At 52.9% G+C, this 15,308-nt stretch overlaps 1 protein-coding gene across 5 annotated transcripts in view; it reads left to right on the top strand.

Moving 5' to 3' along the window:
• The first annotated feature begins 10,738 nt into the window (after positions 1-10,738).
• DENND3 (DENN domain containing 3) overlaps positions 10,739-15,308 on the top strand; it is a 56,091-nt gene continuing 51,521 nt past the window's right edge. For all 5 annotated transcript variants that reach the window (XM_082601669.1, XM_082601668.1, XM_082601667.1 and 2 more), the window contains exon 1: positions 10,739-10,911. In XM_082601669.1, the coding sequence (XP_082457795.1) occupies positions 10,810-10,911 (102 nt within the window). In that variant the 5' untranslated portion in view covers positions 10,739-10,809. The remainder of the gene's footprint in view (positions 10,912-15,308) is intronic.

Below are 15,308 nucleotides of genomic sequence, written 5' to 3'. Positions count from 1 at the left end.
CAAATGGCTCCCAGCATGGTGACATGACAAGATGGCCTTTCTGACCAGTTTGGGGATTAAACAGACTTGGGGAGACATCACAGCATGAGACGCACTTGGTCTATTCAAGGAAAGCTTATTTTTCACAAACTAATTTTAGTCTAAAGAAAGATTTCACTTTACGGGAAAGAGCAGAATTACAGGTTGACTCGGCACCGTCATTTACATGTCTTTATAAAGAGTTTAATAAAAATAGGTTCAAAATGATTGTAAGAAAACCCTCACGGCACATACTAAACTGTAGGCGTCCTCTTTATAAATCCTCCTCCTGTTTCTATGTCTGCTGGGATGTGATTGGGGTCCATGACCCAAGAGGCCACTGGGTGCTGGCCCTGTGTGGGTGCGTCACCCACCCCAGCTCAGGGTCCCCTCGTTCACCCTGTGGACAGCCACCCTGTTTGACTTAGAGAAACACAGTGGCATGAGACAGCCACTCAGGCAGGGAGAGGCGTGGAGGGAACTTGCCCTGTACCGGCCCGTCTCCAAGAAGGAAAAACTGACACTCACGCTGAGCAAGCCACCAGAACGCTCGGGGGCCAGCGTGTGGAGCAGCCCCCCGGAAGTGGGTCTGAGTCCTGCGCCCGCACGACCTCAGAGCGTGGCCTGGGGCAGGTACCTGGCCCTCTAGGGAGGTTTCCGGGGGACAGGGACATGGCTGGCTTGTCTCTGCATTCCTGACACATAGTAGTTGCTCAGTTAATATCAGTATAAGTGCATGCGTGAATTTGTCTTCCAGACTTCCTTTCAAAGCTCATTAAATACAGACTAGGGCTGTGCAAGAGAAATAGAGGTAACCTTAGCAGCCACGTTAAACAAAGTGAAAAGAAACAGGTGACATTCAGTTTAATAATACGTTTATTTAACTTGGCATACCTAAGATATTATCATTTCAACACGGATCAATGTACAAATTAGTAAGGAGGTACTTCACATTCTTCTCTCGTGCTGTCTTTGAAATCTAGAGCAAGCTCCCTTCACACCTGCCCGTGGCAGGACTAGCCCATGTGTGGCTGTTTTCCGAGTTGGGCAGCACAGGACTAGAATGACCCAGTGCCAAGTACCCAGTGGAGGAGGGACGAGGGCAGGGCCGGGCGTGGGTGCAGCATCAGGACGGGGAGCTCACCACCTCGCAGGCTGGAGAGACAGGCGAGTGAGGGGCATGAGGTGATAGATGCACCAGGGCTGTGGGAGCAGGATGAGGCACACCTGGCTGAGTGGGGCCCTTACCTGGCCTGCCCGGGGCTCCAGGCCTGGTGGCACCCCTGTCCCTGGGACCTCCCCGCTCCTCTCTGCTTCCAGCGCTCCACCTGGGGCCTGGCCTGAGGGGTCCCAGCAGTTGCTGAGTGATTTTTGCAGCAAGAACAACAGGACTGGCTTATTCATTCACTGAAGCAGTGGGACCCCTCCCAGGCCAGAGGCAGGTGAGGGGCTGGCATCAGGGCTCATCCCTCCCTCTCCAGGGTCTCCCTCGTGCAGGAGTGGAAAAGAGCTCCCAAAACAGAGCCCACCGCGGGGCGAGGGTCGTGCTTCAGGCAGGGACGCTGCGTTTTAAACTGGGTTTTAAACAAACTCACCCTCGGCCGACTCCCCCCAGGCCTTCCGGACCCTTCGGACCCTTGGATGGAATTAATCTGCGGCCCCTGTCACTGCCCTCGCTTGCCCGCACAGGAGCTGGGTGACGGGGGAGAGTTGCTAGACGTGGGAGCGGCTGCTTCCTTCCGTGAAGAACCGTGTGGAGCTCTTGGAAGGGCTCCATGTGCTTGAAAAGGATGTCTCAGCGGGTCCCGGGTGGGAGGGGGCCCGGGAACGGGGGCGGGGGAGACTCAGGTCCAGGGCCCTCCCTTGCCCCGGCCCCCCTCCACCATCTGGCTCTCAATGCCCCCCCAGCCCCCCCACCAGGAAATGGGTGTTGGTGGCTTGGTGGGTGGCCAGCTGAGAGAGAAGCAAGGGGACTGGGCAGCAGCTGGGCCTCAGGCCTCTGCCCCTCCTTGACCCTGGGCTCAGCCTGGCTTTGGGTTTGGAGGCGAAGAGGGTCGGAGGACGGGCAGGAGAGCCCAGCTGCTGCTCTGACCTGAGCTGCTCCGGGGACCAGGAGACATTGGTGATGCGGCCTGAGCCGCCCGTGCCCCCCAGCCCCACTTCCTGGTGGGGCTGGGCAAGCGGGCGCCTCTGGGGGGCAGCACACTTCTCTGTGGGTGGGCTCAGGACCATGCTGCTGGGCTGGTGGGAGGGAGTGGCCCTGCTCAGGACTGGCCTCCACGGGTTCTTTTAAGAGCCTCCCGGGCCTAGCCTCCTCTCTCGGGAATGTGTTCTTATGACGGGAAGGGGGTGTTCCCAGCTCTGAACTCTCACTGCCCCGGGAGTTAAGTTGACTGGGTTTCGCCAAACGGTCTGAAAATCCTTTCTGATGATAACATTCCAGCGTGGGAGGCCCTGTTAACCGCCAAGCAAGAACCACCTGCAGAGCCAGTGGCCTGAGGAGGGCAGGTCCGCTTCAGGCAGGGGCCTGGGCGAGGGCAGCCGACCCCACCCGGGGAATGCATCTGTGTCCCCCCACTGACCGCTGTGTGCTCTTGGGTAAGGGGCTCCCCTTGCTGGGCCACGGGTCCTGATCTGCCAAATGCGGTGACACCTGGTCATGGGCTGGAGGGGTGATGGATAAGAAAACACACCTGTGCACACAAAGCATCCGTTAGGTGCGTAATCAGCAGCCGGTGCACCATTGCTACGGGTGGCCCCTCGCCTTCGTCTGCCCTGGCCGGGCTCTGCAGCATTCAAAGGCTCTCAAGGAGGGGAAAGTCGGAAGCCAAGTGGAGCGGGGTGTCGGCATTTACCGAGGACCCGCTTTGCCCTCACGCCAGCCTCTCGGGGTCTGCATCGCCATCGCCCTGCAGTTAGTGAAGGGTGGAGCTGGGGCTGGTCTTGGGTCTTTCTGCCTCCAGTCCTGGTGCCCCTTTCACTGGGTGGGGTACAGGCCAGGACCCCTTCTCAGGAGAAGTGCCCGCGTGAGAGGGGCTGAGCTGAGGCTCTGGAGCCAGGCTCAGCTGAGAGGTTACAAGGTTGGGGCCCAAGAGCAGGCACAGGGGACGGGAGCCTCAAGGTCAGAGGGACACGATGAGGGCTCAAGAGGTGTGATGGGGTAGGGAGGGCTGCCGCCCAGCCTGGGTGCGGGAAGCAGGGAGGGAGGGCTTCCTGGAGGAGGGGGTACCTGAGCCAATGAAAGGTAAGTCAGAGTTATCCGGGGGGAAAAAAAGGGGAGAGCACATTCCAGGGCAGTGGGAACAGAAGGTGCAGTGGGAAATAACCTTGAATAGCCTTGGGCTTCCCTCTTGAGCCCTCGAGTGGACTGGTACCTGACTTCCCCTTTCCCACCCACTTACTGTTAGCTCTCTATTTTTATTTGTCTTGATTCCCAGTCCGGATGAGTTAAGACAGTTCTCACATCTGTCCCCTTCCTCTCGCCCGAACACAGAGCGGCAGCTGGACCGCAGCTTCCTGTCTGTCTTCACCCAGAGGAGGAGCGTGGCTACCCAGCCGTGTGGACCCTGACCAGGCACCCTGCTATCTGCACAGCGGCTCTGCAGCCACAGGCGCCTACACAGGAGTGTACACAGGTTCCTGGCGCTTAGGCCAAAGTGTCCAGGTCTCCCTTCTACCATCCTTCGCTTCCCGGAATTTTCTTTAAGGGAGACCCTTCTTGGGGGGCGGTTGAGTTTCAGAATGGGCATCCCCTTGGCCACCAGCCCTTCAGGACCCCTGAGACGGCCCACGAGGCGGTGGGCTAGCTTCCCTTTTTCCTTTTGAAGTCACACATTTCATCCTCATTCTCATTCTCTCAGCCTTTTTCTAGCTCCAGGCCACCTTCTCAGGGATTAGGGTCTGGGATAGTTGGTTGGTATTTGAATTTGGAGAAGTATCCTCACTGCAATCGCATTATCTTAAACACAACAGTGTTCCAGAAATAGATGAAACCATTGACTTTCTCTTTTTTTCTGATAAAGTGTTTACAAAGAACACGTCCAACCATTCTACCACAGACACTCCCTGCCCCACCCACTGAAGGATCACAGAACCTAGCCTGTTCCCGCCCAGAATTTGGTATCACTACCCCTTGTTCTTCAGGGTTTTCTTACATACGTGTGTTTTGTGCACGCTCATTAAATGACATCATAGTGTATGTTTTCCTGTGACTTTATTCTTTTATTCAATATTGCGTCAGAGAATCACTGCTAAACGTCACCCCACTGTGCAGATGGACCCTAATCAACGGTCAGTGGAACTTTGTTTTATTCATCAAATATTCCTGTGCACCTATTACTTTGTGCCAGACGTAGGGCTGGGCGCTGGGAACTGATGTGCACAGGGTGAGAACAGTCTGCACCCGGCCGTTGGCGCTGGGCCAGGTCCACGTCAGGGCAGATTCTAATTCAGCCCCACTACTCGCCAGAACTGTCAGGCACGGCAGTGGTCAGCACACAGTAGGCAATAAACTTTTGTTGAGCAGAGCTAAAGGTTTTTATTTGGGGGAGGGAAGTATTATTACTTCTGTTTTGCAACGGACAAAATGTAGCAACAGCCCAATGATTTTTTTTTTCTATTTATTTTTTATTTTTTGGCTGTGTTGGGCCTTCATTGCTGCGCGCGGGCTTTCTCTAGTTGTGGTGAGTGGGACCTACTCTTCATTGTGGTGCGCAGGCTTCTCATTGCGGTGGTTTCTCTTGTTGCGGAGCATGGGCTCTAGGAGCGTGGGCTTCAGTAGCTGTGGCACGTAGGCCCAGTAGTTGTGGCTCGCGGGCTCTAGAGCACAGGCTCGGTAGTTGTGGCGCACGGGCTTAGCTGCTCCGCAGCATGTGGGATCTTCCTGGACCAGGGCTCGGACCCGTGTCTCCTGCATTGGAAGGCGGATTCTTAACCGCTGTGCCACCAGGGAAGTCTAGCCCAGTGGTTTTGGAGCCTGGCTGCTCCCTATGTGGCCCAGCGGGCCTGTAGGACCACAGCTGCCTGGGATCAGCCAATACCCAGTCCTCCACAGCTTGGGGAAGGGCCTAGCAGAGAGGTTTGTGGAAACATTCCATGGGATTCTTTCCTGTGGCCAGTGTGAAGAGACCGTTTGCACCCTTCAAAATCCCGTGAGATGTTGAGCTCAGATTGTACAGTCTCCACGTGGGCCTGGGGAGTTAGCATTCCTGACACATGGCTTCCTCTAATTCATTAATTTTTTAGAGAAAGCAACATCTAACGATGGGGTTATGGCTGGTTGGGGCAGGAGCACACTGTCTGGGCAGACACTGGGCACTGGGCACTGGGCAAGGGGACCCCCCCCGTGGCACGGTTACCCTGACGACTAGCAGCACCTGTGCCATTTGCTGTGACACCATCACATCTCTCTGGGTGATGGCTCAGCCTCACCGCCTGATGCCCACTGCCCAGAGCCTACATGCCATCTACTGTAACTGCCCTCTGGTTCTCTTACATTCCTCCCATCCTTTCCCACCACAGGAGAGGGAAGAAAGGGCCCAGACCTAGACATGACAGTACACACACACACACACAGCCCGTGGGATGTCCCACGTATACATCCACAGGCCTGCCAAGGTCATCTGTCCCCCCGAGGCTCCTCTGGCCCCCGTCTGCCTGGTCCTTGTGGGATCTTTCTGCACGAGTGAGGGCCTGCTCTGTGCTGGGCTCTGACTGGCTCCGGGGACAGAGCAGAGGCATCTCGACTGCATCCCTGCCCCCAGGTTGCTGATGGAGCATCTGGAAGACAGACCAACAAGCCTGTAGAACGTGGTGTCGTCCGCACTGGGGAGGTGGCACGGGGGCCAGTCTCATCTGTGCGGCCAGCGGGGAGAAACCTGGGGTCAGGTGGCCCCCTCCCCGTTGCCTCCTGAGACTTTCTCACTCTGTGCCCTCCCCCCCGCACCCACTGCCCATTCAGACCCCTCCTGCCCCTGCCTGATGACTGCAGAATTCCCGTTGGATTTCCTGCCTCTGCCCTACAGCCTGAGTCAGCCCTCTCCCATACCTGTCTGGCCCCATTTCTTTCCTGGTCAAAGTCCTCCACCACTTGGCAGGATCCCCAGGGTAGATGCCAGCTTTCCCGATCTGTCTCTGCCCCCAACCCCAGGCATGTGTGGAGCCCACACCCTGCGCTGGGTGCTGTTCCAGGGCTGCGGATAGAGCAGGGGGCACCAGACGCACATCTCTCACCAGCTCCCACGGCTGCAGGACCCAAGTGCTGGTTCGTGGGCCTCTGCACACACCGTACTGTTCCCTCTGTGCAGCCTGCCGTGCCGTGCCCTCTGTGCCTTTTCTCCCCGGAAAATGCCTCTTCACCCTTCGAGGTTAGTTTCAGGGGTTCTCCTCTTGCCTGAGTCTCCCTGGGTCACTTCCCCGATTCCACACACCCTCTGCTTCCTACCCTCCACTGAACACACGTTTGCTGTGCTGGGAGCTTGGTGGGCGGGGTGGGGGGTGGTGGAGGGGGTAGGTGGAGTCTATATTTTGTATTTTATTCTTCGTGTTCCCAGTTCTTATTACAGGACCAGGCACACAGTAGGTGCTCAATAAACAGAAATGAGGAAACTGAGGCTTGGGAGGTAAAGGGAGGTCCTAGGTCAGACAGCCAGTTAGAGGGGCTTGGATGTGGAATAGTTTACCTCTGACTTCTATGTGGTAAACATGCTGGTCCCCTCATTTCCTGGAGAAAACGGTTTATTCACACTCACGCTTTTCTTTGCTAACAGGTATGTGACTGTACTTTCCCAAGAAATGTTGAAGCCTGGCTTACATTTTTGTGTGGAGAACCAGCTAACCTCTACCTCAGAATCTTTGTGAGGCAAAAGAATTAAAACGTTTTTTAAAGAGTTGTAACCTGATAAAGTGCATCTGAAGGCTGCAGACTGCATCACAGAGCAGGTATTGTGTGCCCGCTGCGTGTGGACGTTTGTGTATGTGTGTCAACATGACCCGGTCCCTACATGCCATCAAGTCGGGGGACAGGCCCTGTAGACAATTCCTGTAAACGACGATAGTAGAAGATAACACTGATTGTACCTGACCAGCGATGGTGGTCTGTGTGACCCTGGACCCTCAGAACAACCTTGAGAAGCGGTACTATTATTATCCCCGCTTTATAATTGAGAAACCGAGGCCCGGAGAGATGAAGTAACTTGTCCAAGGTCAAATACTTAGCAAATATTGGAATCAGCATTTGCAGCAGGCAATTGACGATGAAGACACTGTAATCCAGAGTAGAGGGTTCTGCCCTGCTTCCCACGGGGGTAGGAGCCGGGGTTGGGCAGGTGCAGGCCAGAGCAGGGAAAGTGCATCCCAGGCAGCCTGCAGGGAAGCCTGAAAGTGCCACGCACTTGGGGGATGCTGATGAGTCTGAGGAGTGCAGGAGGGGCCCAGGGAGAGGTGGGGCTGGAGCACTCAGTTGGGACCCTAGGGTTTGACTTTTAATGCAGGGATGAGAAAAGGTTGGTCTGTCCAACCAGTTATAATGCCCACATGCTGTCGTCTGGACACAAACCCTGCTACTGGCCACCAGAACCCTTTCTCCCCTTCTTCAAGGGACAAAGCAGAACGCTGAATATCCCACACATTTGTCCCCTACTCTTGTTGTTGTTACTGTGAGGTTTTTTACTTGGAGACCATTTCACTTTCACATCAACCACCAAGTCCTCAATAAACTGGTGGCATTTGTGTATTTATATCTACATATAAAGGTATTACATCACATCACATATGGTTCTGAAGCAGCATAGGAAAAAGTCGAGAAAGCTGTGCACCTGTGTGCTAAACCAGCTGGGGAGATGTGTGAAATACAGCAGGGTCACAGTTTTTATTGAAAACTTTTTGGCCATTTGTGTATCTTCTTTGGAGAAACGTCTATTCAATCCTTTGTCCATTTTTTTTTTTTTTTTTTGCAGTACGCGGGCCTCTCACTGTTGTGGCCTCTCCCGTTGCAGAGCACAGGATCTGGACGCGCAGGCTCAGTGTCCATGGCTCACAGGCCCAGCCGCTCCGTGGCATGTGGGATCTTCCTGGACCGGGGCACAAACCCGTGTCCCCTGCATCAGCAGGCGGACTCTCAACCACTGCGCCACCAGGGAAGCCCCTTTGTCCATTTTTTAATTGGGTTGGTTTGTTATTGTTGAGCTGTGGAATATTTATCCCTTATCAGATATATGATTGGCAAACATTTTCTCTTATTCCGTAGGTTGCCCTTTCACTTTTTTCAGAATGCCCTTTGTAGCACCAAAAGTTTTTAGTTTTGATGAATTCATCTACTTTTCTTTCATGGCCTGTGCTTTTGATGTCAGATGCAAGACATCATTGCCAAATCCAATGTTATGAAGCTCCCTATATTTTTTTCAAAAGAATTCTGGTTAACACCTAAACCCCTGCTAAAATGCCCAAAGAAGTGTTGATAGACTGCAGTCCTCATAAATGCCATTAAAAAATCATTTATTGAGACGAACTTCCATTCCAGGAAATGAACCATTTCAAAGCAGTTTAGTGTCATTTAATAAATTCACAACGCTGTGCTCGTCCCCTATCTTTGCATCAGTACTTTATGGTTTACAAACTATTTTCATACCTATTTTCCCACTTGATCTGCACAGTAATCCTGAGAGCTGGACAGAACAGCAAACAAATCACACAGGCTGGGGCGGAAGAGGTGGGGGTAACCTACCCATGAAAGTCTGCTGCAAGGCGGGCACCGTGTCAGCAGTTTCCTTCACCGATCTGAGCTCTGCTTGCCTGGCTCTAACGTGCAGCAGTGACGCCCACCTGGGCGGTGGGCTCGTCAGCTAGGCTCTGCTCGTCCCTTCCTCCCTCAGGTGCATCATCAGCCTCTACGTGACCCTCACACCACCTGGGATTTTGATTGCTGGTTATGTCCACTTCTATCTCCAATCCATTAGCACTCTCAAGGGTGGGGCAGATCTTACTGCAGGCACTTTGGAAGTCCCTGCAGAATGAGTAACAGGGAGCTAGGAGCCCCTCTGAGGTCATCTGGCCCCTTCAGTGTTAAGGGTGAGGAAAGGGAGGCCTAGAAAAGGGGAATTCCATAGCCCCGCCCACAGCAGGCCCCAGACTTTCCACCCCAATCCTGGAGCTCCCTTCCTTAAACCCTTGCACCTCTCGGAGGAATAGGGACACCTGCTCCTGCCTGAACCTCACTGGGTCCTCACCGAGATAGCTGCCTAGTGTTTACCTCCTGAGTCCTGGCCACACCTGGCAGTGTTTGAACAAATAGGCAGCCGAAGCTCGGGGCGTCGAGGAGCTTGGCTGTCACACAGAGGGGCAGACGCCAGCCCGGGTCCCTGCAAGCCCAAGGCCTTGCTGCTCAAGCCTCCAGTGGCACCTGTGAGTTTCTCTCCTGGGCACTGCAGATTCTCAGGTGAGAGACTCCACCCTGCCTTCTGCCAAGGCTGCCAACAACCAGGACAGCGTGGAGAGAGCTAGACCATTACGAGCAAAACCTGTCCTTTTGAAGTCAGTGGTTGCGAGTACTGGTCATGGCTCACCGATGAGAGCCAGGGATGCTGGGCCGCCTCCAGACCTGAGTGAGAACCAGCTGTGATTCAGGATCGTTAGATGACTTAACAGTGAAACACAAATCCCTTGTGAGTCAGGCCGCAGTCAGTGGGGGCCTCACCAGGCTGGAAAGGATGAAGGAACCCTTTGGCCTCCAGATCCACACCCCCCAACCCTGTTTTCATGTTGACCTTGCTTTGTAGTTATTGTTCGACATTATTATTAAGCGTTTCAGATTTTTTAAAAAATCATAGATTATTAGAACGAGGAAAGTTCCTTTGGTATCATTTCCTACACGGTTGTAGAGATACTGCCCAACGTCGGCTGGTAGGCAGAGCTAGGACTGGGGCCGGCGTCCCCTCCAAGTTCTGTGCCACTGACCAGGCACGGAAACCAGCCTCTTGGCCCCAGCCTGTGGCTGGGGAGGCCCACGGTCTACCGGGATCAGGCCAGGCCTGCAGCTGGCCGGGGAAGGACCCTGTCCATCTTCGGACCCTCCTCAGTCCTGCGCTCCCCGCGTTCCAGTCTAGCGGCGCCCACCCCGCCCTGTTTCCTGCTGAATTTTACTCAACCTCTTAGCAGACTTGGCCAGCCTTAGGTTAACCGGGCATAGTTATTATGCCCACCGGCCTTTCCTGCCGTCCACGACCGGCCAACGCCACGGCCCTGCTCGCAGGAGGGCTTCCTGGAGTCGGCGGCGGCAGGGGGCGCCCCCGGCCTTAGTCCCTCCAAGGTTGGCCCCGGAGGCTTGCGGGATCAGGTGACTCCCGCACCCTCGGCCCTGGAGGCCGGGCGCCCTCCTGGGCCACCTGAGGTCCCCGCCCACCCCTTCCCCGGTTCCCCGAGGAGGGGGTAGCCAGCAGCGAGAGGCTGCGCCGACGGAGGGGGCTGGGCGCTCAGACGCCGCGCACGCGCCGGAGCCCGCCGGCCCGGTTCGGAAATGACGACCTCGCGCCGGGCCCCGAGCTCGGGCCCGCCAGGCCCCGCCCCTCCCCGTTCAGCCTCCTCAGGCCCCGCTGCCGCTCAGGCCCCGCCCCCGCCAGGCCCTGCCCCTCACGTCCCGCCCCGCGGACGGCGTTTTCAGCCGACCTGCCGGCTGCAACTAGCGCGGGCGCTGGGCCGGGCGGGGGGCGAAGTTGCGGCCGGGGCGCGGGGTCGGGGCCGGGTGGCCCGAGGCGCCCGGGCGGGGTACGCCCAGCCGGCTGCGGCCGCGGAGCAGCCATGGCGGAGACCGCCCCGCAGTACCTGGCGCTGCCCTCGGGGTTGCTGGAGCTGTGCGCGCTGCTGGGGGCCCCCCGGGACAGCCTCCGTGGCCCCGAGCAGGTAAGGCCCGGTGGGGACACCGACGCGGGCGGGGAGGCCGGGGAACGGGGTCGGGCCCAGCGCACCCCGTCGGGTGCGCACGGAGCCCCCGGCGTCCGCGGGGTGGGGAAGTTGCGCAGAGGTCCGGCCGGGCCGGCCACCTCCAGCCTCCCGGGGCGAGAGCAGCAGCTGTTCTCGCAGCCGCGGTGGAGTCGCGAGTGGCAGCCGGCTGGGGGCTCCCGTCCCTTCCCCTCCCCTCCCTTCCCCTCCGGGAGCACCTCTCGGGTGGGACCCGCTGGAGTCGCAACGCGATAAAGTGTGATGGAGAAGCTCGCGTCCGTCGGGCCGCTTCCTAAGCGCTTCGTCCCGCTCGGCTTCTCTGTCTCAGGACGCCCACCTGGGTCAGGTGAAGACGCGGCTGGGCCGCCTGGAGTTCCGCGGCCTCCAGCACCGAATTCTTGCCCGCTATTAAATGATTTCACTCATTCCACAGATTCACGGTCTCCTAGGGGCCGGTGCTGTTCTAGGCACAGCATAAGGATATTTTCGGTAGATTTAAGGACCTCCTTTATATATTCTCCATTTAGTCGGTATGCTATGAAACGAGCTGTTTTTCACTGTAAAACACGTGCAGCCCGCCTCCCCCCGTTCTCCGCTCTGCACCCTGGCAGCCAAAGTGGCAAGCTCGCGTCCCTTCCTCTGGGAGCGCGGCTTGGGACGTTCTCCTTCTTTTTTCTTCCCTGTGTTCTCACTTCTTCTTAGTTCCGGAGCCCTGGCTTTCTTTGGAGTGAGTCTGTGGCCCTCTCTTTCCCTTGGCCTAGATGTCTGGGACTCTATCATTTTCCTCTGGTTAGTGGTAGTGCTCGGTATGTTCGGAGAGTTCCCGACTCTGTACTGCCTAGTTATCTGGACAGGTCCTTTCATCTGGTTCCAGACGACAGCAAGGAAAGGCAGAGAAAGCCATTTTGAGTTATTAAGGCTGCAGGGTTGAATGAGCATCACCAAGAGGAGCTAAATGTTGCAAAAGTTAACCCGGCTAAACGTCTGATAATGCCTTGGTGGTCTCTACGCCTTGGCTTTAGTATAAGGCCCATTTCGATGATTTCTGCATTTCCCTCCCCCTCTCACTCCGCGAGCCCCCATCGTGTCTGGGTCCCCCTCTGGTCTCTGCCTCCTCTGACCCTGTGGACTGAGTTGAGTTGTCTCCCTGCCTCTCAGTGCCAGATGGCATTACCTCGTTTTTATTCTGATAGGAAATGACCTGGTTTCAGTTTTGGTCTTCTCCACAGTTGGGCATCTTGCTTCTTGGGTGATCACAGCATGTCGGTTCGTTGCCGGGTTGAGAAGAGGATGATGAATCATCCGGCATATTTACAGTAGTACTTTCCTGAACTAAACAGACTGCGACATTTCCCAAGTCGAGTGGGCAGTCGACCACTCTGCGTTTTAGCTATCATCCTCTTTATTCTATACTCTGCTTCTGTTAGGGGTTCGGCAAAGGGTGGAGGGAAAAATAGTTGAAGGAGCAGGAGAAGAAGGAGTGTTGTGAAATGGAGTAACATCCTCATTGTAAGACCTACGTTAATAGTACAAGTAATGAAACATAGGATATCATTTATTCAGTTTGATTTTTATAGCAGTTCGACTTTGAATGTCCAAGGCTTTTAAATAACTTTTAATTTTACTTTTAAAAGTCACCATTTCTCTCTGATTCAGGGATTCCTATTTGATGACACATGAAAACAGAAGCCCAGAGGTATGAGAAATATCCAGCTTGATGTTAGGATGGTGTAGTGTCCTAACTTTATGTTTTATTTATTCCTTAGATGGGGTGGTGTTTTTTTTATTGAGGTTAGTGACAAAGAATTCGAAAATACAGTTCCATCCCCGGTGAATTACTGTGGTCAGTTACATTTCCTTCTACTCCTTAGTTGCTATAGAGACTAAACACATAGATGGGAAGGGATCCATCACGAATCCATCACAGGGCGGTGGAAAAGTGCTCAGAGCACCTTTCATAGTGTAGGTCGCTGGCATAAATCTTGTGGGTGAAGGCACATTTTTATGTGTTTTAGTGGAGAGAGCATCCTGGCTTTCCATTTCTAGAGCAGGACTGTCCAACAGAAGCTTTCCAGATGATGACGACCAGTGTTCTTCACCTCCACCATCCAGTATGGTAGCAGCTGGCCACATGTGGCTACTGGGTGTTTGAAGTGTGGCTAGTGCCACTGAGGAACTGGATTTTATATTTCATTTAATATTCATTTAACTAGTCACATGTGGCTACTGGCAACTGTGTTGGACTCTTCTAGAGCATTTTTTAAAAATCTATTTCTGTTTTATTTCACAAATGACAGCCAATCCTATAGTGAAGATCAATGCCATTATGTCATCTAACAATGCCTCACATGAATTAGAGTGTTGTGGGTTTTTTTACTTTTTAGTAAGTCAGTGTCTGGGAGGGAAGAGCAGGAAACTACCCTGGGCGGAGTCTGTGGAAATGAACATCGTCTTTGGGGCCGTGGGGGGGCAGTTGCAACATGTATCAGAAAGTAACATATGAACCCTCTGGGGCCCAGGATTGCGCTTTCAGGAGTTTATTCTTTTTATTTTATTTTATTTCATTTTATTTTTATTGGAGTATAATTGCTTTACAATGTTGTGTTAGTTTCTGCTGTACAATGAAGTGAATCAGCTATATGCATACTATATCCCCTCCTCCCACCTCCCCCTGCCATCCCACCCATCTAGGTCATCACAGAGCACAGAGCTGAGCTCTCTGTGCTTTATAGCAGGTTCCCACTAGCTAGCTGTTTTACACATGGTAGTGTATATATGTCAATCCTAATCTCCCAATTTGTCCCACCCTCCCCTTCCCCCTCCCGTGTCCACATGTCTGTTCTCTACATCTGCGTCTCTATTCCTGCCCTGGAAATAGGTTCATCCATCTGTGCCATTTTTCTAGATTCCATATATATGCATTAATATACGATATTTGTTTTTCTGTTTCTGACTTACTTCACTCTGTATGACAGACTCTAGGTCCATCCACTTCTCTACAAGTGACCCAATTTCATTCCTTTTTATGGCTGAGTAATATTCCATTGTATATATATATAATGTATACCACATCTTCTTTATCCATTCATCTGTCATTGGACGTTTAGCTTGTTTCCATGTCCTGGCAGTTGTAAATAGCGCTGCAATGAATATTGGGGTACATGTGTCCTTTTGAATTATGGTTTTCTCAGGGTATATGCCCCATAGTGGGATTGCTGGGTCATATGGTAGTTCTATTGGTAGTTTTTTAAGGAACCTCCATACTGTTCTCCACAGTGGCTGTATCAATTTACATCCCACCAACAATGCAAGAGGGTTCCCTTTACTCCACACCCTCTCCAGCATTTATTGTTTGTAGATTTTTTGATGGTGGCCATTCTGACGGTGTGAGGTGATACCGCATTGTAGTTTTGATTTGCATTGCTCCAGTCATTGGTGATGTTGAGCATCTTTTCATGTGCTTCTTGGCCATTTGTACGTCCTCTTTGGCGAGATTTCTATTTAGGTCTTCTGCCCCTTTTTGGATTGGGTTGTTTGTTTTTTGGATACTGAACTCCATGAGCTGTTTGTATATTTTGGAGATTAATCTCTTGTCCGTTGCTTCATTTGCAAATATTTTCCCCCATTCTGAGGGTTGTCTTTTTGTCCTGTTTATGGTTTCCTTTGCTGTGCAAAAGCTTTGAAGTTTCATTAGGTCCCATTTGTTTATTTTTGTTTTTATTTTCATTACTCTAGGAGGTGGGTCAAAAAAGATCTTGCTGTGGTTTATGTCAAAGAGTGTTTTTCCTGTGTTTTCCTCTAAGAGTTGTATAGTGTCTGGTCTTACCTTTAGGTCTTTAATCCATTTCGAGTTTATTTTTGTGTTTGGTGTTAGGTAGTGTTCTAATTTCATTCTTTTACATGTAACTGTCCAGCTTTTCCGGCACTGCTTATTGAAGAGGCTGTCTTTTCTCCATTGTATATTCTTGCCTCCTTTGTCATAGATTAGGTGATCATAGGTCCGTGGGTTTATCTCTGGGCTTTCTATCCTGTACCATTGATCTATTTATGTTTTTGTGCCAGTACCATACTGTCTTGATTACTGTAGCTTTGTAGTATTGTTTGAAGATGGGGAGCCTGATTCATCCAGCTCTGTTTTTCTTTCTCAAGATTGCTTTGGCTATTCCGGGTTTTTGTGTTTCCATACAAATTGTAAAATTTTTTGTTCTAATTCTGTGAAGAATGCGATTGGTAATTTGATAGGTATTGCATTGAATCTGTAGATTGCTTTGGGTAGTATAGTTGTTTTCACAAGATTGATTCTTCCAATCCAAGAATATGGTATATATTTCTCCATCTGTTGTGTCATCTTTGATTTC

Source organism: Mesoplodon mirus, assembly GCF_964341445.2.
Source record: "Mesoplodon mirus genome assembly, chromosome: 16".
Classification (NCBI taxonomy): domain Eukaryota; kingdom Metazoa; phylum Chordata; class Mammalia; order Artiodactyla; family Ziphiidae; genus Mesoplodon; species Mesoplodon mirus.
This window is presented reverse-complemented; position numbering and strand designations above follow the sequence as displayed.